This window comes from Fundulus heteroclitus, chromosome 18 (genome assembly GCF_011125445.2).
Source record: "Fundulus heteroclitus isolate FHET01 chromosome 18, MU-UCD_Fhet_4.1, whole genome shotgun sequence".
Classification (NCBI taxonomy): Eukaryota; Metazoa; Chordata; class Actinopteri; order Cyprinodontiformes; family Fundulidae; genus Fundulus; species Fundulus heteroclitus.
In genome coordinates, this window is record NC_046378.1 from 29,632,983 (window position 1) to 29,650,497 (window position 17,515).

The following is a 17,515-nucleotide window of genomic DNA, read 5'->3' on the forward strand; positions in this document are numbered from 1 at the left end:
TAGTGCACTTAACAAATCCAGCCTTGATGAATGATTAGCAAGATAAAAATCACGAGAAGCCTAATTTCCAGTTGGCTGCATGCCAAATGCTTGACAGTTTCATGGAAGAAGGCGCTTTGCTCAGATTATTATAAAATTTAACTAGTTGGCCCACATGCAAAACTGAGGTGTGGTAGAAAGTTTACGGCATGGGTGTCCAAACTTTTTGTCTTGTTGGCTGAAACTGTCAACTCAAAATAACTTGAGGGCCTAAAAGTAAATGATATAACCAAAAAACTGTCTTTTTAACCTGCTATGCAAAATACGATGGTTTTAATCCATTTGTATTTAGCTAATTTTAATACATTTTAATCATGTTTTAATACACCAAAGTCTGCATTTGAGGAAAAAGCCATTGGACAGCTGTGGTCCTATTTACTGGGAAATCAGAGAGAATGTAAAAGGTGTGGTCATTAAAAGACAAATGTTTTGTGTCGGACCTAACATATGCATTTAATTGTAAGATTTGAAGTTGTCTGCAATAATGTTGCCCTAGTAAAAAATAAAAAGTTGCCATCTGCACGAGCCAACAGGGCTGGTTGGCCAAATCTTTCTTGAAATGCAGTTCAGAGGCCACACAAACTCAGTACTGGGGCCACAAATGGCCCCCGGTCCACACTTTGGACACACCTGCCTCACGCTAAACAGACCAACCCCAGTGTGAAATGTGGCAATGTCATACTCAGGGGAGGCTTTTCTTAGTGAGTAACAGGGAAGCTGGTCAGAATGGATGGTAAAATGGATGGTGCTAAATAAAAGAAAAGAAAAATCCTGGGAGAAAACCGAGGCTGCAAAGGAAGATGTTTATGCTAAACATGCAGTCAGGATTGTACTACTTTGACACATATGTATGTGTTTTAATGGATAAACATTTAGCTCACTCTTTAACTGAGTCAGCCGTGCCTTCTGCTTAGCAGTGATTCTAAAATATAATTTGTCAATCAAATATATTTAAGGTAAGCTGGTCTAATTTTTTTGTAGCAACAAAATATAGGTACTTTGTGATAGTTGTAATTTTATTTTTGAGTTGTAAACTTCATAAATTATGGTTATTCTCAATGTTCCTCCAGAGATAAGCTAGTCACACGGTCCAGATTTTACAGCTGGTTCTGTAACCCTTCATTACTCCTGAACAAATACTGAAACTGTTTTTTTTTAAAGTTATTATAAGTGCTATAGAAGTATCCATCCTATGTAAATATATTTGCCTTACCAAGGGAGGCTAAGGCTTTATACCTATAAAACCTCCTTTGACACTTAAACCCATGGTTATTTATTTTATTGCTGTTAAGGTATTATACAAACTGATGCCAAACATGAGAGGAGGGTAAGAGGCATAATTAAAAGAAAAGGAGTTAAGACAGACACAAAGATAACACTGATAACAAGTCTGTGATGTATTTAGGTGCTAAGCCATTCAGTGATTTATAGACTAAAATAAGTATTCTCTGAAGTCTATTCTCTGAGATACAGGGAGCCAGTGTAAGGACTTTAGAACTGGGGTGATGTTCTCTACTTTCTTAGTCTTAGTGAGGACCCGGGCAGCAGAGTTTTGGATCAGCTGCAGCTGTCTGATCGACGTTTTCGCAGACCTGTGAAGACAGCGTTGCAGTAATCAGTTCTACAAAATATAAATGCATGGATTAGTTTTCCTCAGATCTGACTGAGGCCTTAGTCCCTTAATCCAGGAAATGTTCTTAAAGTGATAGAAGGCCGACTTTGCAATTGTCTTTAGATGCATTTGAAGATTAGATCTGAGTCCATCGTACTCCCAGAGCATGATGGGAATATGATCAGTGGTTACTAGCTGAAGACTGCTGTTTAAAGTCAAACTTTAATCATACAATCTGACAGGAAAAAACAGTCTGAAAGGAAGGAAGAGACTACTTTTAGACAAGCCACGGAATAAATGAAAACCCCAATATTATTTGCACTATTTCTTTACAGAACAGCAAAAACTGGACTCTATTTCTTTATTGAGATACCTCTGATGACAATAAGTTGCACAACATGTGTTCTGTTTGTCTCTGTGTTGCCCTGCGACAGACTGGCGACCTGTCCATGGTGAACCCTGCCTGTCGCCCATCAACGACCTCAACAGGGATATGCATGTAGGAAAATGGATGGATGGATATATCTTTACAGAACAGCAACAACTGGACTGTATTTCTTTATTGAGATACCTCTGATGACAATTGGTTGCACAAAATTTTTATTTAGGGGTATCTGAGTGAAGGGAGCTGAACAGATATGCACGCCACACTTTTAGATTATTTTTCGTTAAAAACTATATAAAAATTTCCTTTTCATTTATTAGTTACTTTGTGTCCAACTAGAAACTGTTGAACATTGTTCAAATCTATACTTTCCAATCCCTGAATTTACTTCAGTGTTCCATACTTTTTAATTTCTACACTTATAGATGCATTTCTGTTTCCCCCCATCCGTGTGCTGTAAATGAAGGATGTTTCCAATGATAATGTTTTCCAGGATAATTCTGTATGGCGGCAGCTTTCAGTCTTATCGGACTTAAAGAGAACCGCAGCAGCGGATGTCATGTCCAAAAGCGGCTCGGCGTGTTCCTGAGCTCCCCTCCTGCTCGGTGTGGACCCGAGGGGCGGCAGTGGGCTCGGGACGTGACTAATCCGTGACGCAGGTTCGTCCTCCATCACTAGCCGATCCCTGACTGAGAACACCCAGAAAGCGAGCGAGCCATCACGACCCGTGGAAATATGTAGCTAACTCGCACAGCTTGTCACATTGCAACAGCAGGAGGGTTTGGCGGAGTTGGTAAGTCGACCTTTTCAACACCAGTTTTGACAAACGAGTCCCACCGCCGCCGTTTCGGAGCTCGTTTCTGCAAACGTTAGCCAGCCAGCCAGCTAGCTAGCTAAGTGAGAAGCTAACATTAGCCTAGCAAGGAAGATGGCTATGATGGCGGATGATGCCCGTTAGTTGCAGCTGGGCCGATGGCATCGGAAAAGCACCGATTTAGCTTAAATTTAACATTCAAGGTGTTTAGACCAAATCTAAAAGTGTGCTCGTGGATTGTCGCTTGTCTGTTTTGGGTCGTGTTATCTAAACTGCAAGGGGTCGTGTTGACAAATGCAAGGTGAAAGTGCTGAAGTACGTTTGTTATTGGACTAGCTAGTGCAACAGCGAAGGGAGCCTGTCGCCGCGCCAGCCCCTGACGTACCAACGCGACACAGACTTCAAACTAAAAATTGACACGTTACTAGTTGGCTGTGATTGCGGCAGGATTCATACTTAGGAATTGCAACAACATACATTTTATTATCGAGAGCGATCCATGGGCTCTACTGTGGTGTAACCTTTATTGTTTTTTCCAATTAGTTATCCTTTAATGTTTCTCAGTACACATGGAGCATTTGGGGATTGCTGATAAGAGTAGATCAGTGACTTTTTATGGATAAAGCACGTTTCATACGTTCAAATGTAAAACAGTGTGCTTTGTGAAAGTTAAAACGAAGGGACAAATATGCAAACACCAGTCGCATCCAAAAAAATATGACCGAAGCAAATGGATAGCTATTGAACAGAACTGCGGACACATTATAGAAATAAAGCTAACAAAACAACTTTAATGTTTTGGATTTCCAAAAGATATATATATATATATATATATATATATATATATATATATATATATATATATATATATATATATTTAAATCCACAAGAAATTGCATTTTACTTATGCCAAAATCTAGATTATTGGTATAGATAGTTAAAAAGATAAATTTTAAATGCACCTAGATCAAAATAAAAATACAAGAGAAATAAACACAGGAAAAACATGCATTTAAAAAAAAAGATATAAATGAAATTTGTATGGAAGAAAAGTAAGAATTACTTAAGATCAGGTATGTTTTAAAAGCATCAGCACTCTGAGCTGTTTCACAGGTGATCGCTGTAAGAAATGCATCCAACATTTCATGCCATGGAATATGTTTGCCCTCTTAACTTGTTTATTACCAATTAATAGTGCAGCTGTACCAATCAGTTGAATTGTAACAAGGTGAAAAGTATATTAGACCGACTGACCACCTCCTCATAATCTGTTGCCTGTAAATGTTTTTATTTTCCCTTTTAATGCATCATAAACCAAAGGTTTCCAGATGAGTTTATTGCAGTTATATTTATTTGTGTGTGTGTGTGTGTGTGTGTGTGTGTGTGTGTTTTTGTTTTGTTTTGTTGGCCTCTCGTTATATAACCTCAGGTCAGACCTTCAGTTGTTCTACCTTGAGGTCTTTGAGGGCAGGCCAAGCATTGGGCTACTTTACTTTAGCATTGGACTACAGGATGCCAGTCTTGTGAAAATAGCCAGACTGACAAACTTGTTCTCTGCCAAACATTTTTATGTTTGATATGAGGAAGTGGCCTGTGTATATTTATTTCCCCAATGTCTGGTACCATTCAGCTGTCTAATCTCTAATTGGCTCTGCTTGTATCTGTTTTGTTTCCCTGCTCTAAATAGTTTTCCCTTGATGTGGGTGAGGTTAGCTGTTTCTGAAACTGTGGTGGTGCACTGATGGATCACAAACCTTCAGTGTGTCTGTAGTAAATAATCAATATGTCATTATAATTGATAATTAAAAAAAAAACATCTTTCAAAGTTCCAAATTGTTTGCCAAAATTAATAACTTAACTGATCCTTTCACGTTTGCCGTTATTGTCACACTTCTTCCGGGCACAGCGTCGCATTAACACACATTTTCAGTCACTCCCCTCCCTGCAGCCGATCATCTCTGCAGCTGGAAGTCTAAACTCTGTTAACATGTCGAGTACAGCAGAAAAAACACATGAGAACCTCTTTATCCTCATGACAAATGCATTGTGGGGACAAACTTTCACTGAATGATGCCACAAGCTAACGGTGTGACACAGATGTTTGTGAGCTACTTAGAAAGGTCAGTAAAGCTCCTGTATCTGCAACAGTGAAGGAGTAAACCTCCCGCATGACTTAAGCTAACTGTCTGATTAAATGTTTGCTACACGACCAGCCCAGTGGCGGTGTTCTGTTGATCTGAGCTCCCCTGTCCCCGCTTTTGGTCCGATCTACTGCGTTACGAAGAAGCGCAGGAAAACTATAATCAGTTGATGGCTGAGTTGGCTGCTAAATAGTGAAGTAACAAAACCAACCAGTGTATCTCCTCCATTTAGTTGTTACACTGTTATAGACTAATGTAGCTAATGAGATCACAGGTTATGGTGGAGCCTGACTGAAGTTGACAATTAAAGCAGAAGAAAACGGTAATATGCCGATGTAGTGGATCTCTAAAGAAAATATAATGCAAAAATGGCACATTACAGGGCTGCTGTGTGATACATTTGCAGGGTGCAGACCATGTCCAGACTGTAAAAAGTATTTTATTTTTTTTATGTGCCAGATCCATATTTGTTTTGAAACACAATTTACTTTAGTATAGAATGATTCTTTATTTGTCCCTCAGTTGTAAAACATCTTGGCATCAACGGCAAATTGACAGGCAAATGGCACACTAAAGATAAGCAATTCTAATAACATAAATATAATTTGACTGAATCATAGTTGCACACTTCCATAAATTATATCAACACTTAATACTGAGTGTTACATTGTCTGACACTGTAAATGAGGGGAAAATTGTCCCCTACGTATTAAGATAGTTAGTTTGTAATGTTTGTAGTATCAAAATCTTTCCAGTATCAAAAATTGTATTGAGTATTTTTCTTAGTATCGTTTTTGATTTTTTTTGTATCTCGACAATCCTAGTCTGTAGTGTTGCCCTGAGAAAAACTGGCTACAGCATCTGTTAGCTACAGCAGCGTTTCTTAACCTTTTTGACCTCAGGGCCCATCTTTTCCTGTCCAATTTGGTCAGGGCCCAGATGGCATAACAACAATCCAATAGTTTACCAAATTGGTCGCACTTTTCGCTGATCTATATTAAATATCTAAATCAAATCAACACAAAAGTAACACAAGCTAATACCTTGTCAAACAAAATGACGTGATTTGACGATCACAACAACATTTATTTATCAAGTGTGTATAAACCTGCGCATACAATCAGATTACGAACAGGCCAAGAAATATGGGGGAAGAGATCAAACTGCGACCAAAGTAAAATTAAAGGTTCATGTCAGGCTTTCAACAGACTGAGTTACAAGTTAGTGACTGATCAACCTTTTCTGCAGTTGGAGCCCATATTAATTTCTCTTGGAAAAATCTACCGGTTTACCCACGAGCATTAGCTGTTTGGTTTCTAGATGGCGCCTTAATTTTGAAGGCTTCAGTGCTCTGTTCAATAGCATCGGTCCACACTCCACACATTGTGCTCTGCGTCGTTACCTCCATTAACAAAGCCATACTTAATGAATTCAGGATTGTACTGTAATGGAAATTAAATTCTTAATTTAGAAGGTTGCGTTTTTGCAGTCTTTAGCACTTTAGCAAACAGCATAGCTAGCATCAGTACATTAATACAAATTCCATATGTTTGCATCTTTTAGTCTTAAACCGCTGCTGATCCAGTTTTTTTTAATAATAATAATCATCATCTTGTTATTGCAACATGCATTCCAATGAAATTTGTTCTCTGCATTTAACCCATGCCCTTGGGGAGCAGTTGGCTGCCACGGTGCAGCGCCCTGGGAGCAGTCTGGGGTTAGGGTCTTGCTCAGGGACCCATAGTGCCAGTCTGTGGGAGTTGAACCCAGAACCTCCGGGACACAAGCATTGTCCCTGTAGTTAAGATATATCTGGAGGCTCACATAATTCTGACATAATTTTAATTTAATGCGCTTTGTACATTACATAGTGTCATGTTTGTTCCCTTAAAAGTTTGCACATTTTGTTGAAATTAAGTTTAAATTTTACATAATTTTACATTTTATGGCTGGACAACATATAAAACAAGCATTTTGATAAAATAGAAATCATATTGATCAATACCGATAATTATCAACAAATTCAAAAAACATATTTTAAGTGCAGCCACGGCCATTTTATGCTGTTGCCTAGCAACCTATTTTTATATACAACAAAACACACAATCACCAAATTCAAACTCAACCCTTTATTCAACCAACTTCTTACCAAAACTGCAAGTTTTTAAAGAAGAAAAAAGAATGCCTGCTCTCTGAACTCTTTGAAGGGGCGGAGCTTGGTGACGGAGTATTCCTGGGTCTGCATTTGTGATTGGTTGGGAGGATGTGATGACTGTAATATTAACCTACATGATAGGCTGGAATGCAAAAGGAAGGAAAACTGTTACTCTATTTAACTTTTTATAATCGATATACGACTATCAATCGATATATATTGTTATTGAATTATTGTCCAGCCCTGATATTTTCTACTGATTTGAAGCCATGGTAACATTGTTTTTGTAACTAATAAATCTCCACTTCTGTTTCCATCAGACCATTCGGAAGGGAAGCCACCATGGGTGGTCACGATGATGAAGATGTATCTTACGTTGTAAATAAACAAAAGCAAGACGAAGAGCTGAAAAACAAGCTGAACGAAGGCAGCCACTGGTGTGACCAGGAGACCATCGGCAACAATGCCAAGCGGGTTAAAGAAGGCCAAAACCAGCTCCGCAAAGTAGCTGAGAACCAACAGGATCAGGACCACAACTGCAATATCAACCAGAATGGTAACAAGGAAGACTTTCCTCTTCAGAACATCACTCAGGAAGAGCAACAGGGAAACGAGGAGCAGACAAAGTCGCCCAAAATAGCAATGACGCCCGGCCTCAGTCAGGAGGAGTCCAAGAACATCCTTAATGAGCCACTACTTATCGACACTCTGGAGTCCGAAGAAGAGAAGGATAAAGAGAGGGAGGAGGATGACAAAGAGAAAGATAACATCTCCGAGGCGCCCGAGGAGACTTCAGATGGTGGCACAGGAGAGGAACCTGCAGAGCAAACTAACGTGGAGTCTAATAGAGAAGGCAGTGTTGTGGGGAGAAATGCTTGCCTCCTCTTCTCCAACATGAACGGGACCCCGAGTGATGAAGAGGCCAGCTGGCCTTCAATGTCTCAGGACAACTCAGACAATTCTCCGAATGGGAACAGAGGTAATCTAAAGCACATGAAGTTGATCCACTATTGTTACTGCACAAAAATTATTGGTGAATCTAAAGCGCCATTACCAGCAGGCGACTTTTTCTTTTTTTTTTTTTTTTTTACAAACTGGGCATCGAGGTTAAAAGGTCCAGGGACCCAATTTCAACTCCATGAAAAACCTCATACATTAATCTACATCAAATAATTAACATCATATATATCAAAGCCCCCGCAGTTGGGTTAATGTTTAAAATGTTTGTTTTTGGCACTCGATGAGGAAAGAGCTTATAAACTCCCACCTATGTCCCACTGCAGAGATTCATATACCATGGCATCAGACATTATGGCATTCATTATGTCTTATTTATTGGCTTCTGTCAGCTAAACGCTTCTCATTTAAACCAGCTTCTTTCATGATTTAACTGGTACTGGCAGCTGGTTTTAACAGGAACAGTTCAATGGATTTTATTTTATTTGATCAGGTTGCGGTTCTTTTCTCTAGCCCAGTCAATATGCCACTGTGTTGGAAGATTGTAATGGGTTCCTTTAAGTTAAATGTTCTGAGCCTTCATCAGTGCTTTTTCTTTCCTCCTCCGTCACAAAAGACTCTTAAACATGGGCACCTAGCTACTGTATGCTCCCACACATCTCTAATTATAGACTGTGGCTACAATCGTATTTTAAGTTTTCTCTTTCCGTTTCTTGATTTTTGTTTTTCCCACATTAGTATTTTCGTCTCGTCTTCATGTGTGTTTTTAGAGTCTTTCTGGGACTCCAGCGCCTTCGAGACGGACACGGACCTGCCCTCCGGGTGGATGAGGGTGCGCGACACGTCAGGCACGTATTACTGGCACATCCCCACAGGCACCACCCAGTGGGAGCCCCCTTCGCCCCTGGGTAAAGTGGGCGACTCCATGATGTCCTCGACCATGTCTCTGGAGACCACGCCCTGTGAGGAACCTGAGGTGAGGCGCCCTGAACAGTCGGCTGGGTGATTACGGACGTGGAAACGCGATTGTACGTTTAACGGGATGAACGTTCCGTCTTCCAGGAAACTTGGGCTCAGCTTTCCAGCACGGATGATGGCGGAGATGAAGGGGAACTGTGGAAGGTACATAAAAGCTAGATTTGCTGTCATTCAGCTTGTAAATGTGACGTTCTCTGCGTTCTGAGAGCGTGGTCAGTATCTAGGTGGTATGCAGTATATTAGAAACACGTTGTTTGCAGATAATGTAAGTCGGCTTTTTCAAATCGGCTTGGTACCCCTGAGCATATTAGCTGCTTTATTACAGGGGGAAATGGCATCATTTATGTTTATGGCTGTGGTTTGGTGAACTAAACTGGGCCTCCCAGCAGAACCTGTTTTAATAATTTCCTCTTTTCGTTGCTGCGGTAAGCAGTTCTGTGATTTTAGCCTCATTACGTTATTTAGCGTTCCACATCACTGCAAACAAGTGCTATTCAATTCAGCAGCCATCTGCTCCTAAGCATAATCCCCCCAGAAAACTGGAAATAGAGCGAGATTATTGGTTAGAAACGGCTCCGTTGGTCTTTTTACTGTCCTAAGCGTTGCGGCAAGTTTTTAATCGACGTACATTTACTTAAAGACTTATCGAATAAACTCTGCTGTTTTGTTTCTCAGGAGGAGGGAGAAGCCGCGCCCGATCAGAGTCTGAAGGAGTTCGAGGGAGCAACTTTACGCTATGCATCTATCAACTTAAAGTATGCGGCAGCATTTAGGACGTTAATATATCAGCTTACCGTCTCTATGCTGCAGTTTTTAACCTTCTTTCATTGCTCTTGTGTTTGTAGCTACAACTGCTCCCAATCAGAGGAAGAAGAGAAGAATGCTCCACGGTGTACAGATTTAGATTTAGAGACTAAGGTAACTAATTAATCCTTTTGATGGTCTCCACTATGATAAGAGAAGGATCTTACACTTGATTAAAGGAACCCGTTTCCTTTAATCAGCTGTATAATTTCTTGCATTAACTAGCGATTAATGCTTTTTCTGAAAATGGTTTAAAACTCTCAGGAGTAATGTCACAAATGATGTACTTGTAAGTGGTTAAAAAGGCGACAGGACTTGCTTTGTGTTCATAAAGGTTAAAAAGTGGGTTTTAGATATTTTGTTGATGACTGTATGCAGAGGAAGATTTTTATTTATTTTTTTTCTCGGCGGCACAAACGCAGGTTTACAGAAGAAAACGGTTCGACACGCTGTCCTGTCTTCTCTTCAGCGATCTGTTGCTTTGTTTCAGTGTTTTGCGGTGCGTTCTCTGGGCTGGGTGGAGATGTCCGAGGAGGACCTGGCACCCGGCAAGAGCAGCGTGGCCGTCAACAACTGCATCCGGCAGCTTTCTTATCACAAACACAACCTCCATGACACCGCTGGGATCTGGGGAGAGGTGAGGGGACGCGGCTGTCATTTTCTTACACTTCCACAAGCACAGCGGAACAAAATTAAGATATCTGGAATACGTTCAGTCTCATCTCAGAAAGTGGGACTTTTAATAAAGATTAATTAGAAATAGGGTGAAATATTTTATGGCTTCATTTCTTGTATTTTTGATGTTTTTGGCTTTACAGGTAATGAAAACCCCAAATTCAGTAGAGCTGTGCATAAAAATCAATACAAAGATTAATATCGATTTTTTTAAAAATGATTTAAAACCGATATTCTGGCTTTCAATATCGATATACCTCCCAACACCTAGGGGGCGCTATTGCAGCCTAACCTTCATCCCTAAAATCAGACGTTTGGGCATGTTTTTGGTTTCTGTGAGACATTAAATGCATTGAACCAAATGCACTTTGTTTTCCTGTTAATATATCAGTGTTCAATAAATTGAACATAAATATAATATTTGGCTGGTTTTGTTGATTGAATGACTTTGAGCATTTGAAAGTAATAAATATCGATATTGGAGTCAAATCAAATCAAGGTGAGCTATATTGAGAATCGTATTGTATCGTGAGCTATGTATCGAAAATCGTATCGAATCGGCTAATCCTAGATGATACCCAGCCCTAAAATTCAGTGTCTCACTAAATTAGCATAAGATCCATAAAAAACAATATTTGAAACAGAAATGTCAGACGTCTGAGAAGCATACTTGTTTCTACGCGCTACTCGGTTGGGGCTCCTTTTGCAGGAATTACTGCATCGATGCGGCGTGGTGTGGAGGCCATCAGCCTGTGGTTCTGCTGAGATGTAATGGAAGTCCAGATCGCTTTTCTGCCGGCCTTCGGCTCATCTGCATTGTCGGGTCTGACGTCTCTAATCTTTGTCTTTGACAACAGCCCTTAGAGTCTCTGTGGGGTTCAGGTCAGGCCAGTTTGCTGCCCAATCAAGCGCAGCGACGTTGTGGCTATTGAACCAGCTTTTGGCACCTTTGGCAGTGTGAGCAAGTCCAAGTCCCGATGAAAAATTAAATCAGCATCTCCATAAAGCTATTAAGTGGAAGGAGGCTTGAAGTATTCTAAAACCTCACGATAGACGGCTGCGTTGACCGTGGACTTGAGAAAACCGGACCAACACCAGCAGATGACATTAGACCATCACTGACTGGTGACTTCACGCTGGACTTCTAGCTACGTGGATTCTGCTCCTCTCCACTCTTCCTCCAGAACCACAGGCCGACAGTCCAGCTGTTTTCTCCTCAGCCCAGGGAAGATGCTTCTGATGTCGTCTCTGGTCCAGGAGTCGCTTGACATGAGGAATTCAACAGCGTTCTGGAGCTCCCCCAAATACTTTTAGTTTCACAAGCCTCTCTATTGTTGCATCTTTTCTTATATTTCCCCTACCGTTAACTTTCTATGAATAGTCTTTAACTTTTTCACAATGTTCTAGCTTACACTGAATTGTGAATTTTCATTGTCAGCAAGCCATAATCATCAAAATTAAAAGTATTTCACTATGCGTGGAATGCATCGATATAAGTTTCACTTTCTGAAGTGAGTCTGGAAAAATGTGAAACTTTTTCACTATATTGTAATTTCTTGGAGCTGTCTGTAAAGATTATGACTGCTTTACAAAGCTCTATAAGGGAAGATCTTTTAACAAAAATGTTTGCTCTGCTAATGTTCATTTTGGAGTTTAACTAAAATGGCTCATAATATACCAGGCCAGTTATGCTATTTAGCATTTTATATTTGCTAGAAATGACTCCACATCAGTATAATGTGGTCTTGTTGCTCACACCCAAGTGTCTGTGTCCCCTTGCAGGGTAAGGACATGCTCATGGTCCTGGAGAATGACACGATGAACTTGATCGACCCACTGGGTCAGACTCTGCTTCATTCTCAGCCGATTGGCAGTATCCGTGTGTGGGGCGTCGGCAGAGACAACGGAAGGTCAGACTCACTCATGTACCCCATACTGAGGTGGCTTTAAAAAGGTTTATCGCAGAAATGTTTCATGTTTTGTGTTAGATTTAATGGACTTCTGTAACTTTTTAAATTTTTCAAATTCAAAACACAAGATTAATACAGTTGAAAATATTTTCAGTTCACATTTAACTTTCCGTAAGTGCTCAGTTTAAACCAGTGTTTGTGGATGGCGCATTCTCAGTTTCTTATATTCTGTTATATATCTGTTATATTGAATTCTGTTGCTTAGTCTCCATTTTGGTATTCATCAAAAAAGGCAAGTGTGTATGGAATCTGCTAGCTGTTGCTGCCCTCTGCTGGATTCTTTGTATAACTGCAACCAAAATATTCCACTAATCCTGTTCGCCACCTGTCTGTCTGACTTCTAACGGCTGTTTTATTTTTTATTTCTTTCTTTCATGCTGCTTTTTCCATCATTTTCAGGGAGAGGTATACATTAATAATTACTATTCGGAAATTTGAATATGTGTCGTAGATATTTTACGGCCGTGTGAGTGGATATGTTTTAGTCAAATTAAATCTCAAAAGGAGAACCGTTTGATTCATTTGCAGGGATTTTGCTTACGTGGCTCGAGACAACCTCACCCAAGTGTTGAAGTGTCACGTTTTCCGCTGCGACTCGCCTGCCAAGAACATCGCCACCAGCCTGCATGAGATGTGTTCAAAGGTCAGCCTTTAATACTGACTTGATTGTAGGATATTAACATTTTTTCCTTGAAATTAATATACAGTCACATAATTTTTTTGCTTTAGATCATGATGGAGAGAAAGGCAAATAAGCCAGGCGTGAGCAGACTCAACTCTGACCCCAGTAAACCCTTTGGCATCCCTGTTGAAGGTAAAGCCGGAAACCTCCAGAGGTTTGAACATTTCTTGTGTTAATGAAGCAGTGAACCGTGTAATGTAAGATTTCTTTTACCTCCTTGGCAGAGTTTCCTGCTCCAAAAAATGAGCTCTTCCAGCGCTTCCATGTTTATTATCTTGGCTGTATACCGGTGGCCAGACCAGTCGGTAAGCAAAATGTGATATTTCATCCACGTTATTAAAACAATTGTTCATAGTTATTGGCTAATTCTGACTTTGTTTTTGCACATTTTATGACAGGAATGGAGACACTGAACGAAGCATTAGAGTTTGCAATGACTGGCAGGGATAAGAACGACTGGACTCCTGTTTCTGTTAACGTTGCACCAGCCACCCTTACTATACTTTCAAAACAGGTAGAAAATTCAACATCTAATATTTATTTATTTTTTTATTTGTCAGCAAAATGTTTCAATTTTACTGATCTTTGCTTGGCTAGAAAGTTTCATCACTAGAGCAATTTCAGTATTTTAAATTAAAAACCTGAACCCATTGGACTCAGTGGTCCTCTTACCTCTTACATACCTGGCCATTAGTTATTGATATCATTTAATAAATGATTTAACTTTAATTTTGTTCTGTTGATGTGCGTGTCTTTCAGGACGATGAGGTCCTGTCAGAGTGCAGGGTGCGTTTCCTGTCTTTCATGGGCGTGGGGAAGGACGTCCACACCTTTGCTTTCATCATGGCCGAAGGTCCCCAGGAGTTCACCTGCCACATGTTTTGGTGTGAACCCAACGCTGCCAGTCTGAGCGAGGCCGTGCAGGCCGCCTGCATGGTGAGTCAGAGGGGCAGGAATGCGATGATGAACCTACTTGTGACGGAGCGGTTCAGAACCAGTCGGATCTCTGCACGTGCCGTTTAGTTCAGCCCGGCAGAAAGAAAGTAGGCGATAAAACGGGTAGCACTGTAAAACAGGTGTTTGAACCATTCCAATGTGCCGGCTCATATACAGAGGCATCATCCCCAGAGTGTCAACTAACGGCGAGGGAAAGAGTCCGTAGGAAACAAGTTCTTGTGGCTTTTTTGGCTTTGGAAAGTTGTATGATTTTATGCGTATAAGAAGTGTTAAGTGCTGCATTCCTACCTAGGACTTGCACTTCGAGTTGAGAGTAGAGCACAATTCAATTCAATAAAATTTTATTTATATAGCGCCAATTCATGAAACATGTCATCTCGAGGCACTTTACAAAGTCAAATTCAATCATATTATACAGATTGATCAAACATGTCCTATATAAGGGAACCAGTTGATTGCTTCAAAGTCCCGACAAGCAGCATTCACTCCTGGAGAAGCGTAGAGCCACAGTGAGAGTCGTCTGCATTGTCCATAGCTTTGCAGCAATCCCTCATACTGAGCAAGCATGAAGCGACAGTGGAGAGAAAAACCACCGATTAACGGGAAGGAAAAACCTCCAGCAGAACCGGGCTCAGTATGAACGGTCATCTGCCTCGACCGACTGGGGTTACAGAAGAGCACACACCTCCAAATTGCAGCCAGGCTGGTTCAGATGATGCATCGGAACAATAACTGTTTACTTTACACTGCTGGGAACAGTCTTACAGTGTTTCACAGCTTTCAAGGCAATGCCAGCGATTTCAAAAACTACACAGTGTTGGGTGACATTTTGATTTTCTCTGCTTTACCACCCCCTGTAGCAAAGTGCATAGCCTCTCAGTGAAAAGACAAGGCGACTACTCAGTAATCGTCTCGCAATTGGAAGATTGTGGGCTCGATTCCAGCTTCCCTCTGTCACAAGGCACTTAACCCCAAGTTGTCTACCGATCTGTGTATCGGTCTATGAATATAAGTGTTATTGAGTGAATGTGGCTATAGTGTACAGCGCTCTGAGTGGTCAGTATGACTGGAATAGCTATATAAGTTCAGTCCATTTACCATTTAAGGCAAAACCAAAAGAGTTTTAGTTGTAGTTGCACCAGTTTAGAGGTCTGAGATTTAAGACAAATCTTAAAAGAACCACAACAAAGTCGTCACAAATGTATGTTTGAGTGAAATTTTCAGTCACTCAAATTCTATGAGAGACTCTAAAGATGCCAGAAGAAAACATTTTCCTTTAGCTGGAATTTTACTGTGAACTTGTAATGCTCTTAGCAATAAATGTATGGGAATTTTAAGCTTTGTTTGCCAAGTAAAAACTTCATAAATCTACACTCATTTCTGTATAGATATCAGTCAGCTTTGATGCGCCGAGGCTTCCTGTTATCTGCTGAAAATCTTTAAAGACAGTCGGAATGAAAGCCAGTTTTAACCTCAAACTATCACAAAAGTGTGACTTTTGCTAAACTCCCCTACTGTTTTAGTTATGTGACTAGTATAATTATATTTGTGAGTACTGATATTTTAAAAATTATCTATTAACGATGTTTGTTTTTTCTTGGAAAGTCTGTAAAATAGACAAAGTGGAACTGAATCTAACAGAAATCCCAGCATGGATTACGTCAACCTGGAGATTCTCACCTATATCTTTGTATACTCTTTACATGAATTGATTGATCGATAGAGATACATTAAAACCTGTTTTGTGACCTGTATTAAACGGTGACGGTATTAAATAAAATATGCCTAAAGACACCTTAAATGAGAATTCTGTAATAATTTAGTTTTAAAATCGTAGTAAAGCCCAGTTCACCAGCAACAGGTCTCTGACACATGACATGATTTCATCTCTGCTTCTAATATGCATGATTAACAAACGCTGATGACAGGAAGGCTAGAATCCCTCCTAAAAGTTACAAAGTTGTAGCTGTTGACTACGTTCACTGATCAGGTTTTTTTTATTATTTAACATCAGTAATGCTTTTTGTTCTTTTTTCTTTTCTTCAGCTTCGCTACCAGAAATGTTTGGATGCTCGCCCACCCGGCCTGGCCTCCTGCCTGCCCACTCCTCCCGCTGACTCTGTGGCCCGACGGGTAAAGAAGGGGGTGCAGAGTCTGCTAGGCACCTTTAAGAGCTACAGGTCAGGTTCTCAGTCCCCATGAGCTGGAGCAAGGATTGTCCACTGTCCCATTAAACACCAAGGTCCTATCACAACAGCCCTTTATCACTCTCACCTGTCCTCTAATAATCACATTTCCGCCTCGCGACCGTCTCTCGTGCGTAGTCTCTCCAGCGTGTGAAGTAGTTTGCGGGGGGGGGGAACGATTCCTACCCTGCTTTACGTCACACAAACACATGAACCCCCTCGCATCAAACGCCGTCTTCTTGCTTTCTTTGAGTCTGCAGCTTCTGCGCTTTTTAACCGAATCAACGTTACGAATGTTTGACATGGATGTAATATATTTTACCTGCCGACACGAGAATTCCCGCACTGAAACGCCCCGCCATGCCTTCCACCGCGCAGTTAGCGTCATTTCATTACGAGCAAACGGAACGCCGTCATCTGGTCACGTTAAAGATCGTCGCACTGAATTCGTCAAACCCAGACCGTCCCCGACCAATGTAGGGGTGCATAACTCATCTGCAGTGTAGTCATGAGTCTCCCAAACACTGTAATTTAGTCTTCCAATGAATTCTTTCATCCTCCCATCACATTGCGAACAACCGCTGATTGGATTGTAGTGTGTTCTCTTTCATTCTGCATGAACATTTGCAATTTCAGTGCTAGTGTGCAATAACCAGATGTTTCTGTGTGACGTTGGTGATTAGATGAAAACCATGTGATGCTTTTTATAACGAGCGGCTCTTTGTAGATTGAATGCGAGGCGTAATGGAACAACAGAGCCATGATGAAAATCATTATCTCACGATGATAATAGTAATAAAGATACAAACTCTGGGTTTTTTCCTCACAACTGTTTACCACCAACAAACGACTGAATAGTACTGTATAATCTCACCACGAGCTGCATGTTTCCATAGCTTAGATTGCTGCTGTCTGCAGCAGTGTAGTGCCCAAGAGCCATCAGTGTAACCTATAAATATTTTTTTTTGTGTTTCTGTATCAAAAAAAGAGGTTAGAGCTGATGTAGTGATATTTTTATTTTATTTTTTTTATTTTTTTATTTTACATAGGCATGTCACTAGTTGGTGTCAGTGTTTATCATTAAGCTAGCATTAGAGAGTTAAACCTCCGCTCACTTCTTTCGCTCAGAAGATCTCAGCAGGTCAGTGTCTGTATTTACA

The 17,515-nt window shown here is 40.5% G+C and overlaps 1 protein-coding gene across 2 annotated transcripts; it reads left to right on the forward strand.

The window, feature by feature from the left end:
• The first annotated feature begins 2,679 nt into the window (after positions 1-2,679).
• Positions 2,680-16,371, forward strand: apbb1 (amyloid beta (A4) precursor protein-binding, family B, member 1 (Fe65)). Of its 2 annotated transcripts, XM_012854003.3 has the most exons (15): positions 2,681-2,829; positions 7,467-8,125; positions 8,874-9,079; positions 9,166-9,225; positions 9,757-9,836; positions 9,927-9,999; positions 10,376-10,522; positions 12,343-12,470; positions 12,930-12,935; positions 13,059-13,173; positions 13,260-13,344; positions 13,437-13,517; positions 13,611-13,726; positions 13,972-14,148; positions 16,216-16,371. In XM_012854003.3, the coding sequence occupies exons 2-15, from the start codon at positions 7,489-7,491 to the stop codon at positions 16,369-16,371; spliced, it is 2,067 nt and encodes a 688-aa protein (XP_012709457.2). In that variant the 5' UTR covers positions 2,681-2,829; positions 7,467-7,488. The 2 variants fall into 2 exon arrangements, with proteins under 2 accessions (XP_021167088.2, XP_012709457.2); XM_021311413.2 differs by lacking the exon at positions 12,930-12,935 and having other exon boundaries at positions 2,680-2,829.
• The last annotated feature ends 1,144 nt before the right edge of the window (positions 16,372-17,515 follow it).

Coding starts and splice junctions, on each gene's coding strand:
- apbb1 (XM_012854003.3), top strand. CDS start 7,489: ATGGGTGGTCACGATGATGAAGATGTATCTTACGTTGTAAATAAACAA. Junction 10,000..10,375: donor ATTTAGATTTAGAGACTAAG/GTAACTAATTAA, acceptor GCTTTGTTTCAG/TGTTTTGCGGTGCGTTCTCT. Junction 13,345..13,436: donor CTTTGGCATCCCTGTTGAAG/GTAAAGCCGGAA, acceptor CCTCCTTGGCAG/AGTTTCCTGCTCCAAAAAAT.